The sequence below is a fragment of the Lontra canadensis genome, unplaced genomic scaffold (genome assembly GCF_010015895.1).
Source record: "Lontra canadensis isolate GAN:19392208 unplaced genomic scaffold, GSC_riverotter_1.0 scaffold57, whole genome shotgun sequence".
NCBI lineage: Eukaryota > Metazoa > Chordata > Mammalia > Carnivora > Mustelidae > Lontra > Lontra canadensis.
In genome coordinates, this window is record NW_022631051.1 from 3,387,332 (window position 1) to 3,415,192 (window position 27,861).

Genomic DNA, 27,861 nt, shown 5'->3' on the forward strand with positions numbered 1-27,861 from the left:
ATATGTTTTGTTGCTCTGTTATTTGGTATGTAAAAGTTTAAGCTTGTTATTTCTTCTTGATTGACCTTTTTGCTATTATAAAATGATTTTTATTAATCTCTAGTAATATTTTTTGCTCTGTAATCAACTTTCTCTGTTACTAATACAGCCATCTAGTTTTCATTTTATTTTTTTAGCATGACATTTTAAAAATCCTTTTACTTTTAACCTGTTTGTGTTTTTATATTTGAGGTGTGTTTCTTGTCAACAGTGCTTTTTTTTTTCTTTTTCCTCAGAGCATTTTTTTAAGACTTTATTTATTTATTTGACAAAGAGAAAGATCACAAGTAGGCAGAGAGGCAGGCAGAGAGGGGGTAGGGAAGCAGGCTCCGTGCCAAGCAGAGAGCCCGATGCGGGGCTCGATCCCAGGACCCTGAGATCATGACCTGAGCCGAAGGCAGAGGCTTAACTCACTGTGCCACCCAGGCGCCCCAACAGTGCTTTTAAATGTCTTGATTTTAACCAAATCTGACAATCTTTGTCTTTTAATTGGAAGTTTGAACTATGTTCACTTTAACGTAATATGGTTGGGTGTAAATGTACTATTTTTGTATTGTGTGTAATTGTCTTTCTTATCCTTTTTTCTTCGTTTTGGGGGCTGCTTTTGGATATATTGGGTATTTTTTATTTAATAGATCTTTTGTGTTATTTTAGTGTTTGCTTTAAGCTACATATTTTAATCTTTATTTCTTATGTCTACCTTCAATTAAAAAGTATTACTTGATAACATATTATAGATTAATTTTAATATTATTAATATGAAATAACATATTATTTCTGTTTTAAAGAATCTACTAGCCTTTAAGGAGACTTAACTAATAAGGTAAAGTCTTTTATATTTACCTGTGTAACTACCATTTCTTATGCTCTTCTTTTCTTTGTACAGATCAATGTTTTGCTAGATATTTTCCTTCCATTTGAAGGATTTCCTTTAACATTTCTTGAAAGTTCTGCTGCTCATGAATCTTACGATTTTTATTATGCCTGAGAAAACTTGATTTCTCTTTAATTTTTGAAAGATACCTTCACTGAGTATACAATTGTAAGTTGATAGTTTTTCCTTCAAGTATTTAAAAGATGCTGCTCTGCTTTTTTTAGATTACATTGTTTTTGACATAAAATCTGATATTCTTTTATTTGTTCCTCTTTACATGCTGTTTTTGTATTTTACTCTGATTTTAAGAATTTTTTTCTTTATCACTGATTTAACCAATTTGATTATGGTGTGCCACCATAGTTTTCTGTGTGTTTCTTATGCTTTGAGTTTATTGAGCTTTTAGAATCAGGGACTTTAGAAAGTTTTCATCAAATTTGGACATTCTGTTTGGGTCTTTTCAAAATCTTCCCTGTGTTCACTCAACATATCAGTTTTCCTCTAGCTTCTTGAACGTGCAGGATAAAGTTGTAGTAACTGATTTAGTGTGCTTGTCTATTAATTCTATCATCTGTGTCATTTCTACGTCTGTTTGTATTGATTGAGTTTTCTCCTCTTGGCCATAGCCTCCTCCTTCTTTGCTAGCTTGATAATTTTTTTAATTGTAATTAATGTTGTGAATTTTATTTTGTTGGGGCCAGATATTTTTATATTTTTGTAAATATTTTTGATTTTTTTTTCCTGGCACTTGAAAACTGTTTGATCCTATGGTGTCTTGCTTTTAAAATGTGTTGGGTGTGACAAGAGTAGCATTTACTCTATGGAAGAGTTCTCCCTATGGTAGAGGTAAAATGCTTCTGAGTACTCTATCCAAGGTCCTGTAAACCATGAACTTTTTCACTCTGTCTGCTGAGAATACAAACTATTCCTGACCCTCTGTGATTACTGGGGATCCTATTCTCTGGTGACTTCTAGCCTGGGGTAGTTTCCGTATATGAAAACTGAAGACGTGAGTGGAATCCTCTGGAGAGTACCAGGTACTCTCCAGTTCCCTACTCTGTGAGCTCCATAGATTCCTTGACTTCGGCTCCATTTCTTAAACTCCGAGAGACCAGCAGCCTCAGCTGGGTTTCCTGTTATGGAACCATTGCCTGATAGCTCTCTCTAAGCTATAACCTGGGGCTATTATAGGACTCTTTTTGTTTGTTTTCTTTGTTTGTGATCACTGTTTTTAGTCTCCCATCACTTAATAATCTTGAGAATCTTTTAATAGTGTGGGTGTGTTTGTGGGTATATGTGTGTGTTGTTCATTTCAGGCAAGAGGTAAATCTGGTTCCTGCTACTTCATCTTGGTTGGAAGCAATGCACTTATTAGACCACCTGACATCTTCCTGTTGGTCGCAGAGGCTGTGTTTATTATTTCTCGCTCCTTTTTAGCTGTGCACCTCTGTTTATGCTGTTTCTATTGATGTTTCTTCAAGTTCACTGATTTTTTTTCCCATATGAAATCTACTGTTAATTCCACTCTGTGAATGTTTTATTTCACATGTTGTATTTTTACGTATAGAAATTTCATTGTTTGTATCTTCTGTTTCTTTCTGCATTATGTTCATGTCTTAAGTCCTTAAGTATTTTGAGTATTTTCATTATAGCTCTTTTGACCTTTTTTCCTGCCAATTTCATTGTCCCTGTGTCTTTATTATGGCCAATTTTATTTTGGTTATGAGTCATTTTTTTCTTCCTTTTTCATATCTCTATTAATTTTGTTTGGCTAATTGAACTTGCAAATTTTAGGTTTGGCTTATTAAATTTTATTGTATTTCTTTAAAGATTCCACAGATTTATTTTGGCAAACCATTGTTTGTGGATTTGAGGGAAAGCCAGTGCATTCTAGTGTCTAGTCTACCTCTCACTAGGGTAGTTTTAGTCCTACTAGTAAGACATGAGACTTCTAAGGTTTCTACTGTATGTCCTGTGTGTTCTATCATTTCTCTCTCTGGCTAATGTTAAGTATTATACTTTGTCATGGGTGAAAGCAAAAGTCCACCTGATATATTTCTAATGTATACACCACTGTACATGCAGACATTGCTAGCCTTGTTTGAAGTCTGGAAATTTTTTTCTATTAAAACTTGCTGGTTCTTTTCCCAGGAGTTAATTTGTACCTACCGTTGTGAAGGTTCAACTTCTGTAGCCCTGGTTGGTGTTTAACCAAATAGTCAAGGGGACCCCTATGCCAGTTCCTAAAGCAGTTTGACTTCATAGATCCAGCCATTCTGGTACTCTGACAAGCAAATTCTAGCTGACTCAGCCTTTCTGAGTTTTGATATCTGCTCTTTTACCTCTGTGAGACCGCTGCTGGGTTATCTTCAGGATCTCCTTCTCTGTGAAATTGCCTCCAAGTAGATAGACATATCCACTGGGAGTCTCATTGCATTTGTTTACTTTCTCCTGCCATCACAGTCCTGCATAGCCTGTTTTTAAAGTTTAAAAACAATTGCTTCCTTTCTTTGCCCACTTTCCTAGTTGTTTACAGTAGGAGGGTAATTCTGAACCCTCTTGGTCTCTCATGGTTGGAAATGGAAGCTCACTTTATAATTTTTTTTTTAAAGTTTTTATTTATTTATCTGTCAGAGAAAGAGAGAGAAAGCACGAGTAAGGGAAACAGCAGGCAGAGGGAGAAACAGGCGCCCCACTGAGTAAGGAGCCCAATGTGGGACTTGATCCCAGGACCCTGGGCAGACACTTAACTGACTGAGTCAACCAGGTGTCCCTCACTTTATGAATTTTTAATTGCACATCTGCATACATGAATATATACAGTATTTGTTTGGGTTTTATTTGTCCTTACTAGAAATCTCAATGAGTGTTAGCTTTTGTGGTTTATTGTTCTATTTATTTATTTTTTTTTCCTTTAAAGATTTTATTTATTTGAGAGAGAGAGAGAGAACAAGAGAAAGCATGAGCAGAGGGAAGGGCAAAGAGAGAGGGAGAAGCAGATTCCCTGCTGAGCATGGAGGCCAGCCTGGGGGTTAATCCCAGGACCCTGGGATCATAACCTGAGCCAAAGGCAGATGCTTAACTGACTGAGCCACCCAGGCACCCTTATGGTATTTGGCACCTTGAGCCTCATACCTAGTACTAGTAGGTACTCAATAAACATTTGTTAAGTTATTCATCATCATCATCATTATCATTATCATATTGTAGTCATTGTAGTCAGCAATACATTTTTGTTCCTTTTACACGTTTCCTATTTCACTTTCACCTCTAAATCACTCTCGGATTAAATTCTTGGATACTTTGCAAAAGCCTTGTATTCTTTTTTCTGCTGCCAAGCCAAAATTTTGGCTGATTGGTAAGAAGGTTGAAGCTGAATAGAAAAAATATTCTAGTTTAATGGTCTTTATCTTCATGTGAATTCCAAGGCATTCACATACAAATTACTTTCATAGAATTACCAATAAGTGCATTGATAAAAATATGCTCAGAATTCCATTAGCCCAGGTTAAGAGGAATGCAGAATGGGTTTGAGAAGTTCTTTGCTTAGGGAGAGGCCACCTAAGGTGGATCTTAAGTCAGGAGGGGAGGAAAGACTCCAAGCTTTGGAAAAGTGGGGCGAGAGCCATTTAGCCTTTAATCTGTAGGATGTGTGGTTGAGGATACCATTGTCCTGAAATCTCATTGCAGTATCTAGGTAGAGATGACCAGCAGGCCCTTGGGTGAGTCTGAGAGAGTAGTCAGGAATGGAGTTAAGGACTGGGAAGATATTAATATATAGGTTAACACTAAACTCTGACATTGGAAAAGTTTTTTTGAAGGGGAGGGATCTATATAGATACATAGAGTATGAAGAACTTTGAGAGAGATACTAATATTTAAGGATCGGTGGTTAAAGAGGATTCAGAAAATAGGCAAAGAAGTACTGGTTGGAAAAGTTTAATGAGGATCAGGATAGAATGGCCTTGCTAGAAGACAGATTTGTGTTTCTCACAAATAGGTGACTTACAAATGAGTGACACCAGAATTACTGAGGATAGGCATGGGAGTGGTGTTTGTAAAAATACATATACTCAGGTCTTTCCCCAAACCTGAATTGAAAATTTTTGAGTAGGGCCCAGTTACATGCATTTTATAAAGTTCTCTGAGAAATTTTTCACAACGTAAAATTATTAGCCGCTGGATTAACGTTTCAAGAAGGAAGAATCATCAACTCAATCAAATATAATAGAAAGTACTAGTCTAATCACACTGTAAAAGTTCCATGGTATTTGGCCACTTGAAGAATAGTCCTGGATCCTGAATCTTCTTGCTGCTACAACTACTAGAGTCACGTTTTTCCAAGATTCTTCAAAACTTATTAATTTGTTAAATTAATAAATGTTCATTGAATGAGTGAGTAAAACATCTTAAAATGAAAGATTTTTAATGCTTTTAATAACTATTTTGGTAGATTAGAGAGAAGGAAATGTTTGAGGGAAGAAGAGAGAGGGACAGGTACCATTTTTGAACCGGCTGATTATATGCTTTTTGAATTCGTTGATTATCATGTGGCTATTCCTCAGAAGTGGAAATGGTCCTAGCCTCCATTTCTTTGCAAAGTCTATACTGTTCATTCAGTAAACATTTTCTAAGAGTTTGCTCTGCAGCGGTCCTTTAATACATGTCTGTCAAGTACATCCAGATATACTTTGAAGTACAACAGAGCATATGTATCCCTGCTTATTCTGTTTGGAAGTGCAGAGGTATAGGAGAGGCTTGGGAAGCTTTCACTTACCATTGTCCTGGAGGTTTAACACTAGAGTTCTATTTTTTTTTTTCTATTATAATGCCTTTTTTATGCCTTCTTTTGAGAAAAACATAGTGCTTTTTTTTCTGTCGCAGATAATAACACCAATAAAATCTTTTTTGAAAGAGCATATTTCTCAAAGGGTTACTCATTAACCATTACTAATATTCACAATCTTTCCCATAATTATTATTTTTTTCCTTAATGAATTAATACATATCCACATTTATCTAAAACTTAAGAAAGCTGTTCTTTTGTTGCTGTTGTTGTTAAAGATGTGATTTTAGCATTTTGGCTGGAGAGTGGCATTTTCCTAGAATAATTCTGTAAGGGACATAAGTGGGAAACTGAGTCATTTAGTAAAATTCAAGGTCAGTGAATATAGTTGTACAAGTTATTTATTGAATAAGAATGCCAAAGGGTCAGGTGGGGCAGAGATTCAGCTTTGACCCATTAGGCAAACCATATTTTTTTCAGAGAGGATAGACTATTGAATTCATATAACGGTTCTATATAGCCTGACAGAAACCCTGGTAGAATTTTATTTTATAATCTACTGAAGTACAGATATTCTGTTAAGCAGAATCTACTTTTTGCTTTAAAGAAGGAGCTTTTGCATGGAAAATGAAAGCAAAATGCAAAAATGCAAAATGCATGGAAAATGAAAGCAAAAATGAAAACTCTTGCCCATTTATGAAAAACCAAGAAGAGTCAGCTTCTTTTTTAAATAAACGAAAGCAAACACAATAAAATGCAAGACCTAAGTCCTTTGTGTCATTTGTATCTCTTATTTACACAAGCTCACCAGTTTTGTGCACAAGAGTCTATTCAGGGAATTACTGATTATCATAATTAATCCCAGCCATTAGTTAAGAAAGAAGATAATGTTACTGGAAAGGAGTGCTTAGAAGCCTTAGAAGAGGGAGAACTTCCTGGTTGGGTTATTCTTAGAAAGAAAAAGCTTCCTATAAGATGACAGAAAAGAAATCACTCTATTTCCCATGGTATAAACTATTGATCAGGGATTTATAGTTGTCTGTCTGCTGTCAGGGATTAGGTACTGAAGTACTAAAGCTATTCATCTTGAATGTTGTAGTTTCAGAGGCAATGGCAACAAGAGCCCCCACCACATGAGGTGTCAACCATTATGAAATTAGTTATTTGATTCTCTTTTGTAGAACTTACAGCTCTTGTTTTTCCAAAGTTCACATTTTAACATGGGCATTCAAGTTACTGGTCAGTGCCTTTCTCTGTCATTCTGTAAATGGGACTTTGAGGACCTTAATTCTGACAGTTGTTTTTATGGCATTTTTAGAGTATGCAAAGTGCGCTGACTGCAGGCTCTTAATGGCTTGCTAAAGGAATTTATCTTATGATGAACAATGTTATGACTAAATTGGAGAGGGTGAGGTAGAGAACCAAATGAAATTACCTTTAACCAGATGTCGATGATGATTAACAATAGCGACAATAATAAAAATGTGAATTTATAACTTATTATTTTATTTTAACCTGGCTGTTATACTTGGGAAATGTCTCTACATGCCACAAGGAAAATTGAGCAAATGGAATTCAGCTTCTACTTCTTTGAATGGTTTTAAATAAAAGATGTGAATTATTGACACTATTTCAAGAAATGCTAATACATCATGATATACCAGCCCATGGATAAATTAAAAATGTGATTTATTTTTAACAGTGCTAATATATTAATTGTAGATGAAATGTATCACAGTTGTTTTTAAATATATGGTATATGTATTTTATAGCCAGTGTATATGGTCTGTTACAATTGCCAGTTTTATTAACTGGCAGAATTTCAGGTTTTTAGAGAATTTTGTAATAAAAATTTTTTTTTCTTATGGGGCACTTTTACAGATAGCTCTCTTTGTTGTTTAGTGAAAATTTTGACTAGTGATAGACTTTTCAACATACGATAAAAATAGGATCCATTTGATTATCATGTGTATTTTAAGAAATCCATTAAGGGAAAAAAGAATAGTCTAATGTAAAAGTATGAAGCTTTTGGGTTGGGGTTTTTTTTTTTTTTTTTGGGGGGGGAGGTGAGTGAGTAAAGAATATAAATTATAAATGAATTAGGAGACTGGTGACCAGGGAAAACAAATATGGAATTAGATATAATAGATATAAGAAGATTAAATTTATAGTTGTAATTCTCAATAATTAGCATTGTATGCTCTGTGCGCTCTTGGATGAGTTACTCAATTTCTCTAAGCTTCATTTTTCTCATCTGTAAAGTGTGATTTATTTGGGCATTGCTCAAATTTCCTCTCAGATCCCCAACTCTAGGATCCTCTGTTTCATTGGAAACACTAGTTATGGGTTTCCAACTTAAAGTTGTTTGTATGTAAGTTAGGAGCCACCATCTTAACGTTAGCCAATGAAAACAAATGGAACATAAAGTTGTTACTGCTCAAGGGACCCTATAGAACTAAAACCATCATGTAATAAGTCTGAGTGTGGAAAATGTACTGTGAAAAAGGAGAATCGGGGATAATTACTCATCCAAATGGCCAATTCATTCCTGCCAGAATTTAATAAATTGGGTTTATATTCACCTTGGATTTTTACTGAATAGTTTGAAGTTGAGCTGATACTATTGCCCCGTGAGGAAAAAGGCCAGATAAAAACCTTAATAGGATGGACCACACAGCTAACTGTTTAAAACCCACGCACATGAGAATGACCATGCACGTGAGAATGACTGTGTGGGACTCCAAGCAGAGCTACTGCCTGATTATACCTTTGATATGTTTGTGATTCTGTCTGTTGTTGAATTTTTGGAGCTGGAGAAGGACAGTAGACAAAAGAATTATAAAATAGTACAAGGATGCCCTAGAATAGCATTTTCATGTTTTGTGGCTGACCATTTAATGACTAGGTAATAACAACAATAAATAGACACCAGAGATGTGGAGGGAAAGAGGTTACATGGTTGCATTCTAGCAACTGTCACAGTACCAGACAGGCACACTTTCAGATGACACCAGATTGAGAACTTATCTGGTCAGTTGCTTTGAAAGTCATGCATAGTAGTACTGGCCACAGCAGCCCTTTGGAACCACAGAACAAAAATATACACTGAAATTTGGTAATAATTGATTACTAATCAATAGAGAATGTGTGACTTAATTTTGAACTAAGAAGACAATCTTCAAGAAATTTATGTAAATTTCTTGGAGAAGAGTAGTTTTAGAAGCACAAAATACATAAATCACCAAGACTTTTCTAATGACATACATCACTGAAGAGGTAAAGTGTAGAATTCTGTTAAAGAGCAAGGGAAAGCTGCTTTTTGCTTGCATTCTGTTTTATAGACCACCCCCCCCATAGCTTCTAATTGAATAAAAAATATGAGCCTCTAAGCAATGATTAGGTGTCACCAAACTAGTTTTCCACTAATAATTTTAACTTATCTTTGAGGATAATGTGATTAGTCACTTACGGGATTGAGCTTCAGCAAAATCAGTCTACATCAAAGTCATAAACTGTGTATTTGTTTAAAATGTTCACACTTGGTGATTCCCTTTGCCTTAAAAACAGACATTTTAGCCTGTCACCTATTTAGAGGATTATTAGTCAAATGGGTAAGACTGTTTCCCATCTGTGACCATTATACTTTGCTTAAAACAGCCAATAGCCTTTCATAGGAGTGTCTTTCTCTCCATGGCCCTTTTTGAAAAAAAATTTTTTTTTTTATTCCTAAAACTTATTTGAAATTCCAAAATGTTTTTGTTTTTAAGATTTTTTTTTTTTTAAGAGCAGTTTTAGGTTCAAAGCAAAATTGAGGGGAAGATCCAGAGACTTCCCATATACCACCTGTAGCACACATGCACAGCCTCCCCTATTATTAACATCCTTTACCAGATGTTAAATGTTACATTGTAACATATACATGTACCAGATGTACATTTGTTACATTGATGACTTTACACTGACCCATTGTAATCCACCGAAAGTCCATAGTTTACAATAGAGTTCATTGTTGGAATTGTGCACTCTGTGGGCTTGGACAAATGTGTAATGACCTGTATCCATCATTAAAGTATCATACATAATATTTTCATTGCCCTAAATACCCTCTATGCTCCATGTGTTTCATCCCTCCCAACGACCCCTCAAACATTGGCAACCACTGGCCTTTTTACTATCTCCATAATTTTGCCTTTTCTAGAGTGTCATATTGTTGGAATCATATGGTATATAGATTTTTCAGATTGTTTTCTTTCACTTAGGAATATACATTGAAGGTTCCTCTGTGTCTTTTCATGGTTTGATAGCTCATTTCTTTTTAGCATTTAATAATACTCCATTATTTGGCTGTACCATGTTTATCTATTCACCTGCTAAGGGACATCTTTGTTCCTTCCGAATTTTAGCAATTACGGATAAAGCTGTCATAAATATACATGTGCAGGTTTTTGGGTAAACATAAGATTCCACCTACTTTGGGTAAATACTGAGGAGCGTGATTGCTATATTGTATGATTAAGAGTATGTGTAGTTTTATAAGAAATTGTCAAACTATCTTCCAAAGCAACTATACTTTTTGGCATTCTCACCAGCAATGAATGAAAATTCTTCTTTCTCCATATCCTCACCAGTATTTGGTATTGTCAGTGTCAGAGCATTTTTAATTATCAAAATTTTAGAAAGTAATTATAATTATTTTCTCATATAGTTTTATTATTGATGAACAACTAATATAACAAAATTTATTCTTTTAAAATATATAATTCAGTATGTGATCAGCATAACACAATAAAAATTTTTATGATAAAATATACAGTTCAAAAATATGAAGTATACAGTTCAGTGATTCTAGTACAGCCCCCAAAATTGTGATACTGTCACTACTAATTCCAGAGCATATTCATCTTGCCAGAAAGAAACTCCATATCTATTAGCAATCACTCTCTATTTCCCCCTTCCCTCAACCAACATAGGGGAAATTTAAGAAATATTATATTTTCATTTTGTCATGAATGTTTACATATATCCAAATAAGTGATGTATTCTAATTATGTGGTTTAGTGGCCTTTTCTTGGTAAAGCAGTAGACAGAACATGGCATAAATTACTTTCAAAGTCAAGCATATGGAGCTCACTTTATTTTATAGCTACAGATACAGAAAAACATGCTGTTCTCCCTCTACCCTCAAAAAGAGATTCTGTCATTCTTTCTTGCAGAAGAGCTTGTTGTACCATTTGAACCTCCTGCTTTGTAAATTCCTGGGGTTCAGTGTTTAATGGTTGGAAGTTGTTCTTTTCAGGTTGCAATTTATCCCCTTTCTAGACCCATGCTTGTACTCAGAGGTGATATATACACGCATAAGAATTTAATTGCTGATAGGAACCTCAGTTAGCTGAAAAATTTCCAGCTTTCAAAACCATTTCAAATATTCCCTGAGGAGTAACTGAGATTTGTTTGCTGTTTTAAGCCTCCACCTAATCTACAAACACATTTTTCTGTATTTTTTTCTGCCAACAGAGAGGTTCAGGCAGACCTGTTTACCTTTTGATGGAATAGTTTCATTAGCTTTCTCCTTGTTCCCCAAAGAGGGGTGAGGCAGGCCAAGAGAGGAACAGAAAACCAGGATGGTAGGAGAATGAAGGATGCCAGATGATACTGAAAGACAGAGTCACTGAGCCTGAGAAACCTGCTCTGTGTTCTTGCTTCTATTACTCTGAAACTATAGCTTCCATTTATCACCATTGCCTTTCAAGTGCTTTTTGCAAGACATCCAAGTTGAGCTTGTTTACATGTTAGAATCCAAAGATTGCTGAGAAACCAGAGCATAAAAACAAGGGATTTGTCTTCTTACTTTATCTAAATGGCCTCCTGAGGGGGCTAAGAGGGCAAACAACTGCATTATGGGGACTCTGCCTAAGGGTCTGTCCCACAGACTGAACAACTTCACTTGCAAGAGCTTTGATGCAAAGGCTTACTTGAGGTCAGGATCTAAGATGATTTCTCTAGATGACTATGCTGTGCTGCCATTGGCATCATTCAAAGAGAGTGACAATGGAAAATTCAATCCTTTTTTCAGAAAGAGGAAGGGGAAATTTTTGATTTTGGCATATTCTTTCTAATACTTTTGGAATATATTTGATTTGAGAACAATGTGAATATATTCCCGTATATTTAGACAGGGATATCTTCAGTGGGAATGAAGTTTAACTCTATAGTGTACTGACCAAGGCCATACCAAGACATGGGATTAGGCACATAATTTGGTAGCTCCTTAAATTTAAGATCATTACATTAGACACATCTTCTTTTAGTAAGCCTATGTATTTGTTTTTGTTTTTGTTTTAAGATTTTATTTATTTGACAGAGCGAGACACAGTGAGAGAGGGAACACAAGTATACTGGAGGAGTGGGAAAGGGAGAAGCAGCCTCACCATGGAGCAGGGAGCCTGATGTGGGTCTCGATCCCAGGACCCTGGGATCATGACCTGAGCTGAAGGCAGATGCTTAATGACTGAGCCACCCAGGCACACAAGACTGTTTATTCTTAGTTGACTAATTCCCTTAATGGAGTGGAGTGGAGAAGGCATCTAATCTTACCCTATTCCAAATGAATTAATGAAGTATTCTTTCTAGTTACATCCTTTGGGAGTCCTTCAGGCTGCAAGTAACAATAACAACAACAAAGGGTAGATTTGTTTTTAAAATTAGGAGCTTATCCTCACATTTCTAGAAGTTCAGAGATAGGCAGCATCTGAAATTATTTCTGAGATGCAGTAATGGCAAGGCCTGTCTCTGCAATTTTCTTGAGTTTTCTCTCATCATTGCAAGATGCCTACTGAGACATCAGCCATCTTGTCTACATTTCAAGAAGGGAGAATGAGGAAGAAAAAGTGATAGCACTTACTTCAGTAAAACAAAAGATCTCTCTGAAACCATGATGTGACTTTGGCCAGAATGGTGTAAGATGGCCCTTTGTGGCCTAAGGAAATAAGGCTTGGGCATGGGGTTGGGTCAGAGAAAAATTATGACAAATGCAGTTTTATTTATCTCATTATATTTCTTGTGATATTTTAGTGCCCTGATGATAATTTAGCACCCACTATAGCCTTACTGTAAGTTTAGTTACAAGTGTGCTAAAAAATTAAATTATAGCAGTCAGTTATTAACACATGGGCTTACTATGTGCTGTGCATTTCACATGTATTAACTCAATCCTTATAATAACCCCAGGACATGTATATGACTGATATTCCCTTTTTACAGATTAGGCAGTGGAGGAACAGAGGTTCAGTAGCTTGCTCTGTAGGTTGTAGATCCAGAAAGTGCCAGAGCCCACATTGAAACCTGGGCCAGCTGGCTTCACAGTTTTTCTTAAAATAACCGTATTATATTTCTTCTATGGTATAAAGACATGTATAGCCATACACAGATACAGTAATACCTAAGGGGGCTTTTGAAATTAAGAAAGATTATTGCAGGGAAAGCATTTGGACAGGATTGAAAGGTTTGAATTTATATTCTGGCAAATATTTCTGAGTTCCTGTTACTGGCCAGATACTGTGTAAATGAGACAGACATGGTTCCTCTATATTCTACTGGGGAAAATCAATCCCCAAAAATGAAGTAAGTGAGTAGATGAAGTGTAAGTTGTTGATGGATGGGAAATAGGAAATGCAGAAAGCTGAGATGACGGATAACTGGAAGAATGCTAATTTAGGATGGCTAGGAAAAGATCCCCTGAGGAAGTGACATTTACCTTGGGAGCTGAATGATGAGAAGCATCTTGGCATGGAAATAGTAGGAGAATGTTCCAGACAGAAAAACCAGTAAAGGAAAATTTCCTGAGGGAAGAAACAGCTTGGCTTTTTAGAGAAACTGAGAAAAGATTAGCATGCCTGGCGCTAAGGCTGGAGAGAGTGATATGAGTGACTGCAGAAGCAGTTTGAGGACAGATCGTGCTGGGCCATGAAATCCTAGAAGAGCATTTGCATTTTATTGTAATTGCGGTGGGAAGTTATGTGTCTACACTTTGCTGTCGGTAACTGTTTTCCTCATTATATAATGAGACATGAATTCTTGTTTTGGCTGCTTTATGGAGTTAATGTAAGGATCAAATGATGTAATGTGTACGGTAGTAAATTGATATATATGAAATTCTTTACAAGAGACAGTAAGGGCCCATAGAATATTTCTTAGCAAAAGTTATGTCTTTTAAAAATATTCTATGGATATACTTAGAAAAATTGGACTTGGGTTAGACAAGAGCTAGCAGTTCATTAACAAATACGATGTTAAAAGAAATCAGATATGTTTACAATGTTCTGTGGGATTTCTACTTCCAGTTAGGGCATAGACTACATGGTGGCTGACTCTCTTTCCCACTGTAACAACTAGAGAACAAAGGATAAATGTAAACATGATATGTTTTAAAAACTAGTGGAAAGCTATGGACACACCACCTAAAGGAGATAAATCTCAGGGAGGGCACAGCTCCTCCTAGGTGACAGAGCCCAGTTGTCATTTCCCTCCCTGGGCATATTTCCCCCCCTGAGTCTTTATAGCTGATGATGATACTGCTTGGGTGGAGGGCCTCTGCTGGGGCAAAGAGATAGCAGTATAGCTGTTAATGGCTGTCTGTACTGGCAGAGCAGATTGGAATCTGTTGAAGCCCCAAATTTAGGACCTCCACACCTCATAATCATCTCCCTTGAGATTTTTTTCTGAGAGCCCTACAATACAGGAGGCTGGGGGTTAGACTCTAAATCAGAGAGAGTTCTTAGTCCCATGGTGTTGAACCTAAAGCCCTCCTTGGTGGTGGGGTGGGAGGACTATAAAAACACAGGACATTTAAAACATTTAGAACCAGAGGTAACCTAAAACTGATTAAAGTTGTAATATAACTGAGACCCAGGTCAACTCCTAATTGGAGCAAAGTGATCTGTGTCTTATTCTAATTACTAGACAGAAGAAAAGGGAAATTGCTGTTAACTCCAGTTTTCTAGAGTTCCTTTAAAAACAATGTCTGCACAGAACAAAAAATTATGGGATTAGTAAAAGAAAGGGAAAATGTGTCCCATAAACAATTGACTGGTATTTGATCACTATAGAAGGCATACTGATGGCACAGACTTTGACATTAAGAGACAAGAACCTTTAAATAATGATAATTGTTAAAGGAATCAAAGGAAAAGTTGCATAAAATGGATAAAAGATGAATAATGTCAACAGAGAAATAGAATCTCTTAAAAAGAACTAACTTGACATATATCTTATGAAAAGAACATAATACCAGATTTGAAGCATTCCTTGGATGAAATTAACAGTGGACTAGATGCATAGAAGAAAAGAAAAGTGAACTTGAAGACAGGTAGTAGAAATTCAACTGAAAAATAGAGAAAGAGTGAGAGGAAAAGCAAAGCAGACCATGAGGGACATTTGGGACAATATCAGATGGCTGACATACATATTATTGGAGTTCAAAAGAAGATGAGAGATAGAGTGGGACAAAAAAAAAAAAAAAAAAAAAAAAAAAAAGAAGAAGAAGAAGAAAAATGGGTAATTGTTCAAAATTGATGAAAGACATTGACCCACAGATTTTAAGAAACTCAGTAAATCTCAAACAAAATAAAAACAAAACCACAGTGTAGGCATTTAATAATTAAACATAATTAAACATAAATTAAACATAAAAACATAAGAGAAAGAGAACATTTATGAAAAGCATCTAGAAAAAAGACATTTAGATGTATCTCAATAAAAATTATAATGAACTTCTGATCAGATTAAAGAGTTCAGAAGACAATGGGATGACATCTATAAAAGGTCTTAAAAAACAGTAAAAACTGCTAGCCTAGAATTCTTTGCCCAGTAAACAAATTCACCAAATTGAAAAGGAATTAAAGATGTATTCAGAAAGAAATCTAAAGGAGTTTGTTGGCAGCAAATACACAGTACAACAAATGCTAAGGGAAAAAAAAGAGGAAATGCCAAATGAAGTTCTCAGAGCTGATTGCAAATGATCTGTTATGGGTACAAGGACATGTGGGAAGAAATAAAAGAACACCATAAAGGATAAATATAAAAGACTACTTATTTAATTTTTAAAAGGATTATTGACTTTTTAAGTCAGTTGACAGGTAAAGAGAGAATTATGCTACTTTAAGGTATTTATGTTGTTCTCAAGTTCTAACATACTAAATCAGGGTAGACTCTAAGAAGTTTTAGATCTCCAGTAATCATTACTACATAATATAAGTTATTTCTAGAAAGATAATGGAGGGGTAAATGGAATAATAAAATCTTTTTTTAATGCCACTTTGGATTTATGGAAATTACCATGCTCTTAAAATCTAATTTGAAACCTAATGGTGTTTTCCCAACAAGTTATTGTGTAATACAATTGCATTCTGTTTTTCATGTGATGTTTTCCTGGTATTGTTTTGGAATTAAAAAATACAAACAGTTTAAGAAAATTAAGCTCTATTTATCCTAATATGGTGAGGTATGAAACTACAGATTAAATCTCATCAAAGTGTTGGATGATCCTGAGGATCACAGTTATGTAATATTTTAAGAGTGGAAGGTCATGACCCTTACTCTGCCCTGGGATGAAGGGGGAAATATTTGGATCCCTAACTAAAGAAGTGAGAACTCTTCCAAATGTGCTTTTCCCAAAAACACTGTCTGACTTCTTTGCCAAAAAAAATAGTTGATCACTGCATTTATAGAATTCTTTGGGGTGGATTATCTCAAAATGAACCAGTGTGTCACTCAGATGCTCATGATCTATATTTTGCCTCTGTTTTCCTTGCTCCAGCAGAATGTTATTATGATACCTTTTCTGAGATTCCACCAATGTAACCTTTGCATGAGTAAAGAACTGTGTGCTGTAACTAAAATGATCATTATTAGCCCTAAATGTGCTCCTCCTATTCTAAAATTCACTTATTATTTCTCAAATTTCCCATTTCTTCAGACTTTTTCAGTGCTTGGGTATATATCTGCATGTTTGTTTAATTTCTTAGATAAATTATGCTATTCCATACAGTTATTGAGGTGATATTTCTGTATTGGCATGGAAAAGATATCTATGACATGTTTTTGAGTGGGGGAAAACAAAACAGTTTATAGAAACATATTGAAGTGATACAGATGGAAGAGAAGATCTTCAATTTCCACTTTATAAATTGTATATCATTTGAACTTTTATGCTTAGAATACTGCATTGTAATTTTTAAAATCTTGGTCCATGTATGCCATTAATACTGTAAATTTTTCCAAGTCAAGAATATTCATTTTTGAAAGAAATAAACCTAGAAAACATCTAAAACTAGAGAAAGTTTTGGACATCTATGTATTTTTTTCTAAATATGATGTATGAAGGCTGTGTGAGCAGTGGCAACTGATTACAGCTTACAAGTAGATGTTTCTGTGCTAGACTTCTACAGAGTTGTTAGTGGCTTTCAGTATTGGTCCTATTGCAAAAGGGAGAAGTCTTAAAAGCCTAAAAATAATAAAGGAAGCAGTAAGCATCATGATACCTTTGTCAATTTCATGTGTACTAAAACCATTAGAATCTGTCTTCTCAAACTGTAAAGAATTCAGTGGAAAACTCTTACCACCCATGTTTTAAACACGGCTGCCTAAAATTATTTTTATCACATGGCACAGCATAAGAAAATAAAAGTAGATAGTTCATACTTTCCTGAAATGCTTTGAGTTTTATAAATTAATTAGCTAACTCATGGTCAGTTGATGTTCAAACCTGGCATCACTTATCAATATGATAGTGTTAAGATCAGTGATAAAATTCCAGAAATTTCTGCTAAAAGCACTTTATAAATGTAGGATTCCTGGAGGTATAGAAAATACGAACATACAGATTTTTCTTACTCCCCTCTCTCTTTGTTTGCTCATTCAAATGAGTGTTCTTTGCATATGCTGTAGGGTGTGGCCAAATTCCATAGCAGTCCACTGCTGCTCTGTATATAAAAATGAAACTTCCCTAAATGAGTCATAGTGCCACGGATGGATACTGATATGCCGTTGCTTTGGTTGCCTCTTTCCATCTGGGAGTTCTTATTTGGGGTATAACAGCTCAGACTGCACATTAGTTAAGAGGTAGTTTCAGCCTTTTGGTTCAACTTTGCCTGAAACCAAGGATAAGAAGGCATACTTGGAGTTCTTTGAAAGAAGTTGCACACCCACTCCAAATTGGAAGATTAAAAAAAATAAATAACATAAGAGCAAGAACAGATGATCATACCGCATAATGCAGCTCAGTTATTCATGGTTGGAGACTGAAGTGTTCTTGTTAATCAGACATTGTTCCTAGGAAATATGATATTTGTCAATCATATGTCTTAGAAATCAAATGTATTTTGAATTTCTTCCAGTTTAATTGAGATATTTGACATATAACATTGGGTTAAATTTAAGATGCATGCATGCTGATTTGATACATGTATATATTGCAAAATGATTACCATAACAATAAGATCCCTTAACACATCACCACCTCACATAAAAATAATTTTTGTTTTAAAGATTTTATTTATTTATTTGACAGAGATCACAAGTAGGCGGAGAGGCAGGCAGAGAGAAAGGGAAGCAGGCTCCCTGCTGAGCAGAGAGCCCGATGCGGGGCTCGATCCCAGGACCCTGGGATCATGACCTGAGCCGAAGGCAGAGGCTTTAACCCACTGAGCCACCCAGGTGCCCCCCAAATAATTTTATTTTTATGCAAATCTTAAAAATTTCTCAGAATTCCAGCATTTTGGCATGTATGTCCCCCATTGTGTCTCTTGATTTTTAAAATAACATTTGTTTGATAATTTTATGTTCTAAAGGCATACACGTGCAAATTTATTTAGTGATTGAAACAACTCCATGAGAAAGTGCCCCATGAAGCTGCTCCATGCTCTTCTCAGCTGTATGTCTTCAAGATTGACAGTGGTCCTTTTGTGGCCCTCATAGATAACAGGAGCCTGCTCTGCCCTCCTCAGTGGTTGGATCCCACGCTTCGTGGTAATACAGTTTTCCATGAACTAACTATGGGTCTTTGTGTGCCAGGTCATTACCCTCTTCCTCACCCTAATGTAGGGTAATTCTATTTAATGTCACCAATTATTTCCTTGTACTCTCTCATTATTTCAGTAGCCAACTTTTTAAAAATATTTGTTTGTTTGTTTGTTTAAAGTAGGCTCCATGCCTGGTGTCGAGCCCAGTGTGGGCTCAAACTTATGATCCTGAGATAAAGAGTAAGCTACTCAACTGACTGAGCCACCTAGGCTCCCAGTTTTTTGTCAATTTTTAAAAATTCTGATAAATAAAATCTTAAAAATTCTGGTAAAATTCATATAAGATAAAATTTACCATCTTAACCATTTTTAAGCATATGGCTCAGTGGTATCAAGACACTCACAATGTTGTAACCATCTCTACTACCTCTTTCCAGAACTCTTTTTCTCTTGTAAAACTGAAACTCTATACTCTTTAAACAAAAACTTCTCATTCCCTCATCCCCACTGAAACCTGAGTTTCAGATATCCATCATAGTGATTTGACATTTATATATTTACAATATTTTTTAAAAATGCTCACGATGACGAGTATAGTCACTGTATGTCTCCATACAACATTATTACAATTTATTGACTATATTCTCCATGCTGCACTTTTCATCCCCAAGACTTACAACTGGAATTTCGTACCTCTTAATCCCCTTCACCTACTTCATACATGGCTCTACTCCCCTCCCCTCTGGAAACCACCAGTTTGTTCTCTGTATTTATGAGTCTGATTTTTTGTTAGTTGTTCATTTGTTTTGTTTTTTAGATTCCACATATAAGTGAAATCATACGGCATTTGTCTTTCTCTGACTTATTTCACTTAGCATAATACACTCTAGGTCCATTCATGTTGTTGAAAAGTCAAGAGTTTATTCTTTTTAACTCTGAGTAATACTCCATATTTGTGTGTGTGTGTGTGTTTATCACATTCTTTATCCATTCATCTATCAGTGGACACAGGTTTCTTCCATATCTTGGCTGTTATAAATACCACTGCAATAAATATAGGGGTGCACATATCTTTTCAAATTAGTGTTTTAATTTTCTTCAGGTAAATACACGAAAGTGGCATTACTGGATTGAATTGTATTCTTATTTGTAAATTTTTGAAGAACCTTCATACTCTTTTTCTGTAGTGGCTGCACTAATGTACATTCTCACCAACAGTACACAGGGGTTCCCTTTTCTCCACATTTTTGCCAACCCTTGTTATTTCTTGTCTTTTTTATATTAACCATTCTGACTGGTGTGAGGTGATATCTTATTGTAGTTTTGATTTACATTTCCCTAACGATTAATCATGTTGAGCATCCATTTATGTGTCTTTGACTACTTTGTATATCTTCTCTGGAAAAGTATCTGTTTAGATCCTCTGCCCATTTTTATTTAGACTTTTTTTTTTGATGTTGAGTTTTATGAATTTTTTATATATTTTGGATATTAACCCCTTGTGTTACCACATCCCAGCAGACTCTAAGCCAGAGGTGTATGATGGTCTGGCGAGATTGAAGAAATTACTCAGAGACGGGGATCAAGACATAGATTTATTGGGGGAACTTACATAGAGGATGTCTAGAAACAGCCAACTGGACAAAGCATCCACTTCTGGAATCTACGTGCTATAAGCTTTTATAGTATAGCTAATAGCCTGCAACTATCTGTAGCCCTACCCTTCCTTGCACAGCCAGCATTCGAAGGAGATCAAGTCCTACCATTCAGACATTCTTTGTTATAAGGGTATTGCTCTGGGTTGACACCCCTGGAGCCCCTAACCTTGAACACTGAACAATATATTCTACCCATTCTGTTTGATGGGAATATAGAAGGAGGACAAGATCTCAAGATAGTGATTAATAGGGACATTTGGGTCATGCTTGCATAAATCACCCTTCCAGTATGCACCAGACACTTCTTACCAGATGTACCATTTGTAAATATGTTTCCCCATTCAATAAGTTTCCTATTTGTTGTGTTGTTTCCTTCCTTCCTCCACTGTCCAGAGTTTTTTAGCCTGATGGATTGCCAGTTGTTTATTTTTGTTTTTGTTGCCCTTGCCTGAGGAACCACATCCCAAAAAATACTACTTAGACTGATGTCCAAGAGGATACTGCCTATGTTTTCTTTTAGGAGTTTTATGGTATCAGGTCTTACATTTATGTCTTTAATCCATTTTGAATTTATTTTTGTATCTTGGTATAGGAAGGTGGTTCACTTTTTGGGGGAAGTTTACAATTTTATTTATTTATTTGAGATAGAGAGTGAGAGACAGCACAAGCAGCAGAGGCAGAGGGAGAAGCAGGCTGCCCCTGAGCAGGGATCCCGATGTGGGACTCGATCTCAGGATGCCAGGATCATGACCTGAGCTGAAGGCAGGCACTTACCCAACTGAGCCACCCAAGTGTCCCAGAGTGGTTCACTTTTATTCTTTTGCATGTACCTGTCCAGTTTTCTCAACACCATTTAATGAAAACTGCCTTTTCCCCACTGTATATTAACTCCTTTGTTATAGATTAATTGACTGTATAAGTGTGGGCTTATATCTGGGTTCTCTAGTCTGTTCCATTGATCCATGTGCCTTGTGGCAGTGTTATACTGTTTTAATTACTGTAGCTTTGTAATATAGTTTAAAATTTGTGATTGTGATACCTACAACTTATCTTTCTCAAGATTGCTTTGTTTCTTCAGATTCTTTTGTGGTTCCATAAAAATTTTAGGATTATTTGTTTTAGTTTTGTGAAAAATACTATTATTATTTTGATAGGGATTGCATTGAGTTTGTAGATTACTTGGGGAGTATGGACATTTTAACAATATTAATTCTTCCAATCCATGAGCATGGTGTATATTTCCATTTACTTGAGTTGTCTTCAACTTCTCTCACCAGTGTCTTAGAGTTTTCAGAGTACAAGTCTTTCACTTCCTTTGTTAAATTTATTTCTAGGTCTTTTATTCTTTTTGATGACATTATAAATAGGATCATTTTCTTAATTTCTCTTTCTGCTAATTCATTATTAGTGTATAGAAGCACTACAGGGCAACTTAGTGGCTCGGTTAAGCATCTGTCTTCAGTTCAGTTCATGATCGCAGGGTTCTGGGATCGAACCCAACATCAGACTCCCAGTTCAGCACGGAGTCTGCTTCTCCCTCTCCCTTGACCTGTCTCTCCCCACTTGTGTGCACGTTCTCTCTCTCTGAAATAAATAAATAAAATCTTTAAAAAAAAAAAAAAAAAAGAAACTCCACAGATTTCAGTGTATTAATTTTGTATCTTGCAGTTTTATTGAATTCATGGATTGATTCTAATAGTTTTTGGTGGCATTTTTAGGGTTTTCTATATAGTATGTCATCTGCAAATACTGATGGTTTCACTTCTTCCTTACATATTCGGAAGCCTCACATTTTTTTCTTATCTGATTGTTGTCACTAGGACTTCTAGAACTGTATTGGATAAAAACGTGAGAGTAGACATCTTTGTTCCTTATCTTAGAGGAAAAGTTTTCAGTCTTTCACCATGGAGTATTGTGTTAGCTGTGACTTTGTCACATATGGCCTTTATTATGTTGAGATATGTATAATATATACATATCTCAATCACTTTATTAAGTGATTAAATTATTAATCACTTTATTAAGAGGTTTTATCATGAATGGATACTGAATTTTGTTATATGTTTTTTTCTGCATCTTTTGAGATGATCATATGGTTAATACCCTTTCTTTTGTGATTGTTATATGTCATGTTGATTGATTTGCACATATTGAGCCATTCATGTATCCCTGGAATAGTGATATTGAATGATTCTTTTAATGTATTGTTGAATTCAGTTTGCTAATTGGGGATTTTTGTAGCTGTGTTCATCAGAGATATTGGCTTGAACTATATGTTTTGGCTAATACAAGTAACTTCATACTTTATGAGTGTGTGAAAATTATATTTTCATGGGGATTCCTGCGTAGCCACAAAGTCATTATGAATTATAGAGAATAAAATAAAAGGGTCACCACTGAATGCAGATTATTCTCTCAAACCCCTCTCTGTCACACTTTATTTCTCCACTGATTTTAAACCTAAATTTTATTTTGTGATTTGTAACATCAAAGACTGATTTTTATTAAGAACAGATATTATTCTTTCTGCAGAAAATCTATTCCTCGCTGCCGAAGAATTAACAGAATGCTCTCCAACGAGTCCCTACATTCTCCTGCATTTAGCCGCTCCAACTCACAAGCCTCCATAGACAGCACCTCCATGGAGGAGTTTTTGCGGGAAATAGAAAGCATTAAAGAGAATAGCATGGGAGGACAGGAAGAGCAGATACCAGCTGAAGTCAAGCCTGTGGATGGTAAGGTGCAGGACCTTTTGTCCCATGTGTTTACTGTCTTTCTTTGTGTGCTCTCTCTTATTCTGTTTGCAGGTAGACATCATTCCAATAGTAGTTTAACAAATGAAATCTGTAGAATTTGTCATATCAGCTCCCAGCTCTCACTGATTTATATCTACTGGACTGGCTCATGGTGGCTTCTGTACACAGTGACATGATCTAAGGAGGGCTGTAAAAATCCAAATTGATTCCTTACATATCTACTTAGAGATGCTGTGCCTATCACTGATTTGATTCATCATCATTTAGCAGACTGAGTATTCTAATTTTGATGGCTTTTACATTTGTATACTTGACTATTAATTCCAAAAAAGAAAGAGTGAGAGAGAGAAGGGAAAAAAATTTCCTACAATTTTGGAGGAAAAAAAAATGATTTTGAAGCATTTACTAGCGTTAATATATATATTTTTTAAGATTTTTATTTCTTTATTTGACAGATAGAGATCACAAGTAGGCAGAGAGGCAGGCAGAGAGAGAGAGGAGGAAGCAGGCTCCCTGCTGAGCAGAGAGCCCAATGTGGGGCTCCATCCCAGGACTCTGGGATCATGACCTGAGCGGAAGGCAGAGGCTTTAACCCACTGAGCCACCCAGGGGCCCCATAGTGTTAATATATTTAGGGAACAGATTACTTTGTATTTCTCAAAATAAAAACCCTGTCAAATATACTAATTTTCAGTGAAACAGAAAATTGAGAACTGGAAAAAAAAAACTAATTTATGTACTCTTTTTAAAAAGAGCTAAATTACTTTCCTTGAATTAAAATAGGTCATCTCCAGTTGCTGCCTATCAACAGGTAAATACATAAGACATCCAAGAAAGACTGAAGGTAGTTTGATAGTAAGTATCTACCTAACAATGTTTTCATTAGCCAGTGATTAACCTGGCTAGGCTAGACAACTACCAAGATGGAATTGAAACTTTAAAAATGTTTTCGGTCTTGGGGCACCTGAGTGGCTCAGTGGGGTAAGCCTCTGCCTTCAGCTCAGGTCATGATCTCAGGGTCCTGGGATCGAGTCCCACATCAGGCTGTCTGCTTGGCGGGGAGCCTGCTTCCCCTCTCTTTGCCTGTCTCTCTGCCTACTTGTGATCTCTCTCTCTCTCTCTCTCTCTGTCAAATAAATAAAAATCTTTAAAAATAAAAAAATAAAAAAGTTTTCACTCTTCATTCCTTCTTCTATAAGTCTATCCTTCTTAGGTCTGAAAAATAATAATTTAGGTACACCACAAACAATTAGAACTAAAAAGTTCTTCCACACATTGAATGAGAATCCATTCAAGAGAAACATCTCCATTAGTGAAGTGTATTCTTATCCCTTTAACTTATTCCCTTACTTTTTTTGCCTTTTCAGATCCAGAAAGATAGAAAGATATGTGAAGGAAAATATCTGTCATTCTTCATCCCCTTTTCTTACTTGCTAGCTAGCTATCTATATTAAAAAACGTGAGTTTATACTGATAACCTTCTATTCTAATTCACCACAACCAGGTTTGTTGTTGCATCTTTTTTTCCCTGTATTTATAATTGTCTCCTCTAATAATGAGAGACCTGGCTTTTATTATCGTTTGCCTAAGCCTAGAGTACACAAAATATTTTCAGATTTGCTAACTTAAACTTCTACAAAAAGCATAGCTACTAACTACAGTTTAATATCCATTTTTTATAAGATTTTATTTATTTATTTGACAGACAGAGATCACAAGTAGGCAGAGAGGCAGGCAGAGAGAGAGGCGGGGAAGCAGGCTCCCCGCTGAGCAGGGAGCCTGATTCCGGGCTTTATCCCAGGACCCTGGGATTATGACCTGAGCCGAAGGCAGAGGCTTTAACCCAGTGAGCCACCCAGGTGCTCCTAGAGTTTAATATTTATTTACAGATTTTTTTCTTTTGAACTATGTGCACAGAACTTAAGTGTACAACTCAGTGAGGTTTGACAAATGCTAACTTTGTAACCTCACAGTAATCAAGAGAGAGGACATTTTAGTCAATTGAGAAAACATCATCATGCTTTTTCCCAATCTTGACACTCCCATGACTTGCTATATCTGGCCAAAAGCAACCATGGTTCTGATGTTCTTGTGTCATAGAGTAGCTTTGGGTTTAGCTTCTTTCACTGAACTTAGTGTTTTTGAGATTCATCTGGTATATCAGTAGTCCTCTCCTTTTACTGTTGGGTAGTTTGTATTAGTTTACTAAGGCTATTGTAATGAAGTAGCCCAAAACCCAGTGACTTAAAATAGCAGAAGTTTATTTTCTCACAGTTGTAAAGACTAGAAGTCAAGGTGTCAGGAATCTCTCCGAAGATGTAGGGCACAATCTGTTTCATGCCTTTCTCTTTAGTTCCTGGTGTTTTCCGCAATTCTTGCTGTTCCTTGACTTGTAGACACATACAACATTCTCTGCCTCTATAGTCCCATAGCCTACTCCCTAAATTTTTGTCTTTCTCCTTTTCTTTTTATGAAGATACCCCTTATGTTGGATTAAGGGTCCACTCTACTCCAATATGACCTCATCTCAGTTTATATCTTAATTACCTCTGCTAAAACCTTGTTTTTAAAACCTTGTTTCAAGGTAAGGTTACATTCATAGGTATTGGTGGTTAAGATTTCAGTTTGTCTTCTTGGGGGCCAAATTCAACCTATAACAGCAGCATTCTATAGTACGAATTTGCTGCAATTTGTTTATCCATTTAACTGTTAATGGACTTAAAGGTTGTTTGCAGTTTGGGCTTTTATGTATAACGCTGCTGTGAATAATTTTGCGAAAGTCTGGAGATATGTTTTTATTTCTCTTGGATATATATTTTTTTCATAGAATAACTACAGAAGAAACTGCCAACTTTTCCCCAAAGCATTTGTACCATTTTGTACTCTCTCCACCACTGACAGACAAATCTATTCTTTTACATACTTGCAATATTTGATATTAGACTTGTTAATGTGAATGATTCTAGTGGATGTGTGGAGGTATTTCATAGTGGCTGTAGCTTAACTGTCCATTCATATAAATTGCTTTGTGAAATCTTTTTACTATTTTTATTTTTTGTTATTATTCTTTAAATTTGTTTATTTTAGAAAGAGTGAGTGTGAGTTGCGGGGAGTGGCCGAGGGATGAGGAGAGAGAGAATCTCAAGCAGACTCTCTGCTGAGCACAGAGCCTGACAAAGGGCTGGATCTCAGCCTCCTGATATCATGACCTGAGCCAAAATCAAGAGTTGTACACTTAACAAACTGAGCCACCTAGGTGCCCCTTGGCTATTTTTTAAAAATTTTCTTTTTATTATGGACGTGTGTGAATTTTTTATATATTCTGGATACAACTCTTTTGTCAAGTTAATGTACTGCAAATACTTTCTCACAATCTGTGGCTTGTGCATTCATATCCTCAGTGGGGTCTTTTAATTGGTTATTACTCTCGTTCTTTCATTTTTCAATTGTGTGCAACTGGTATATAGAAATACAGTTGATTTTTGTCTCATATTTCATTACCTTTCTAAATTCATTGTCTAGTATTTGTCTACTACATTTCTTAGGATTTTCTGTATAAACAAAGAAATCACTGTGAATAGAGGCAATTGTGCTTTTTTCATTCTGGTTTTTGTGCTTTTATTTCTTTATCTTGCCTTACTGTGCTGGTAGGGCCTCCAGTACAAGCTGAATAGAAGTGGGTGACAGCTCATAGCCAAACTGTTATTTGCTTCTGTCTGTGATTTTTGTGTTTAAGTTGCTTGTTTTTATTTCTTAAGATGGAAACCTAGACCATCAACTTTACACTTTTATTTTTTGGAATATGAACGGTTCCTGAAGCACTGCTTTACTCCATCCCATGAATTCTAATATGTTATATTTTCATTATCATTCAGTTTTAAATGTTTTAATGTTTTAAAATTTGTAAATGTTTTTGCAGATATATCATTTGTTACTAGTTTCTAAATTAATTATGTTATGATTAGGTAACAGTTTGTAAGCTTCAACTTTTGCCATTTATTTAGACTTATTTTTTGGCTCAGCATATGGTCTGTCTTGGCCAAAGTTCCATGTACAATTAAAAAGAACATGTTCTATCATTGTTGCATAGTGTGGTGGTCTGTAAATGCCCACTAGGTTTAGGTGGTTGGTACATTTGATCAAATCTATTATACTGTTACTAATTTTTGCCTAATTTTTTTGTCAGTTATTGAGAGAAGGTTGTTAACATCTCTAACTTGGATTGTGTGTCTATTTTTCCCTCTGATTCTGTCATTTTTTTTTGCCTCATGTTTTAAAACTGTTACTAGGTAGCATATACATTTATGATTACTATTCCTGTTTGTTAAATTGGCCCATTTGAACTTACCCTCCCTAATATATTTTAATACTTCTTGTCTTAAAGTCCCCTTTGTCTAACAATTCTCCTTCTTCCTCTTCTTCTTCTTCTTCTTCTTCTTCTTCTTCTTCTTCTTCTTCGTCATTTTATTTATTTGAGGGGGAGAGCAACAGTGGAGGGGGTACTGAGCTGGGAACCCGACACAGAGCTGGATCCCAGGACCCCAGTGTCATGACCTGAGTTGAAGGCAGATGCTTAACCCACTGAACCACCTAGGTGACCCTCACTCTGGCTTTCTTAAGGTCACTGTGTGTGTGTGTGGTATATCATTTTCCATCCTTTTACTCTTTGTCTCTTTTTCATGTTTTTTTTATAGTTTCTTTATATGCATCTTAACTATACTGCTTTTTTTTT

At 35.7% G+C, this 27,861-nt stretch overlaps 1 protein-coding gene across 8 annotated transcripts in view; it reads left to right on the plus strand.

Annotated features, from left to right (window-relative positions):
* ARHGAP28 (Rho GTPase activating protein 28) overlaps window positions 1-27,861 on the plus strand; it is a 243,897-nt gene that overhangs the window by 118,191 nt on the left and 97,845 nt on the right. For 7 of the 8 annotated variants that reach the window (XM_032875717.1, XM_032875716.1, XM_032875722.1 and 4 more), the window contains exon 2: window positions 22,906-23,108. In XM_032875717.1, coding sequence (XP_032731608.1) covers window positions 22,940-23,108 — 169 coding nt within the window. In that variant the 5' untranslated portion in view covers window positions 22,906-22,939. Of the gene's footprint in view, window positions 1-18,649; window positions 18,723-22,905; window positions 23,109-27,861 lie in introns of those variants that run through there. The other variant, XM_032875718.1, reaches the window with a different exon arrangement.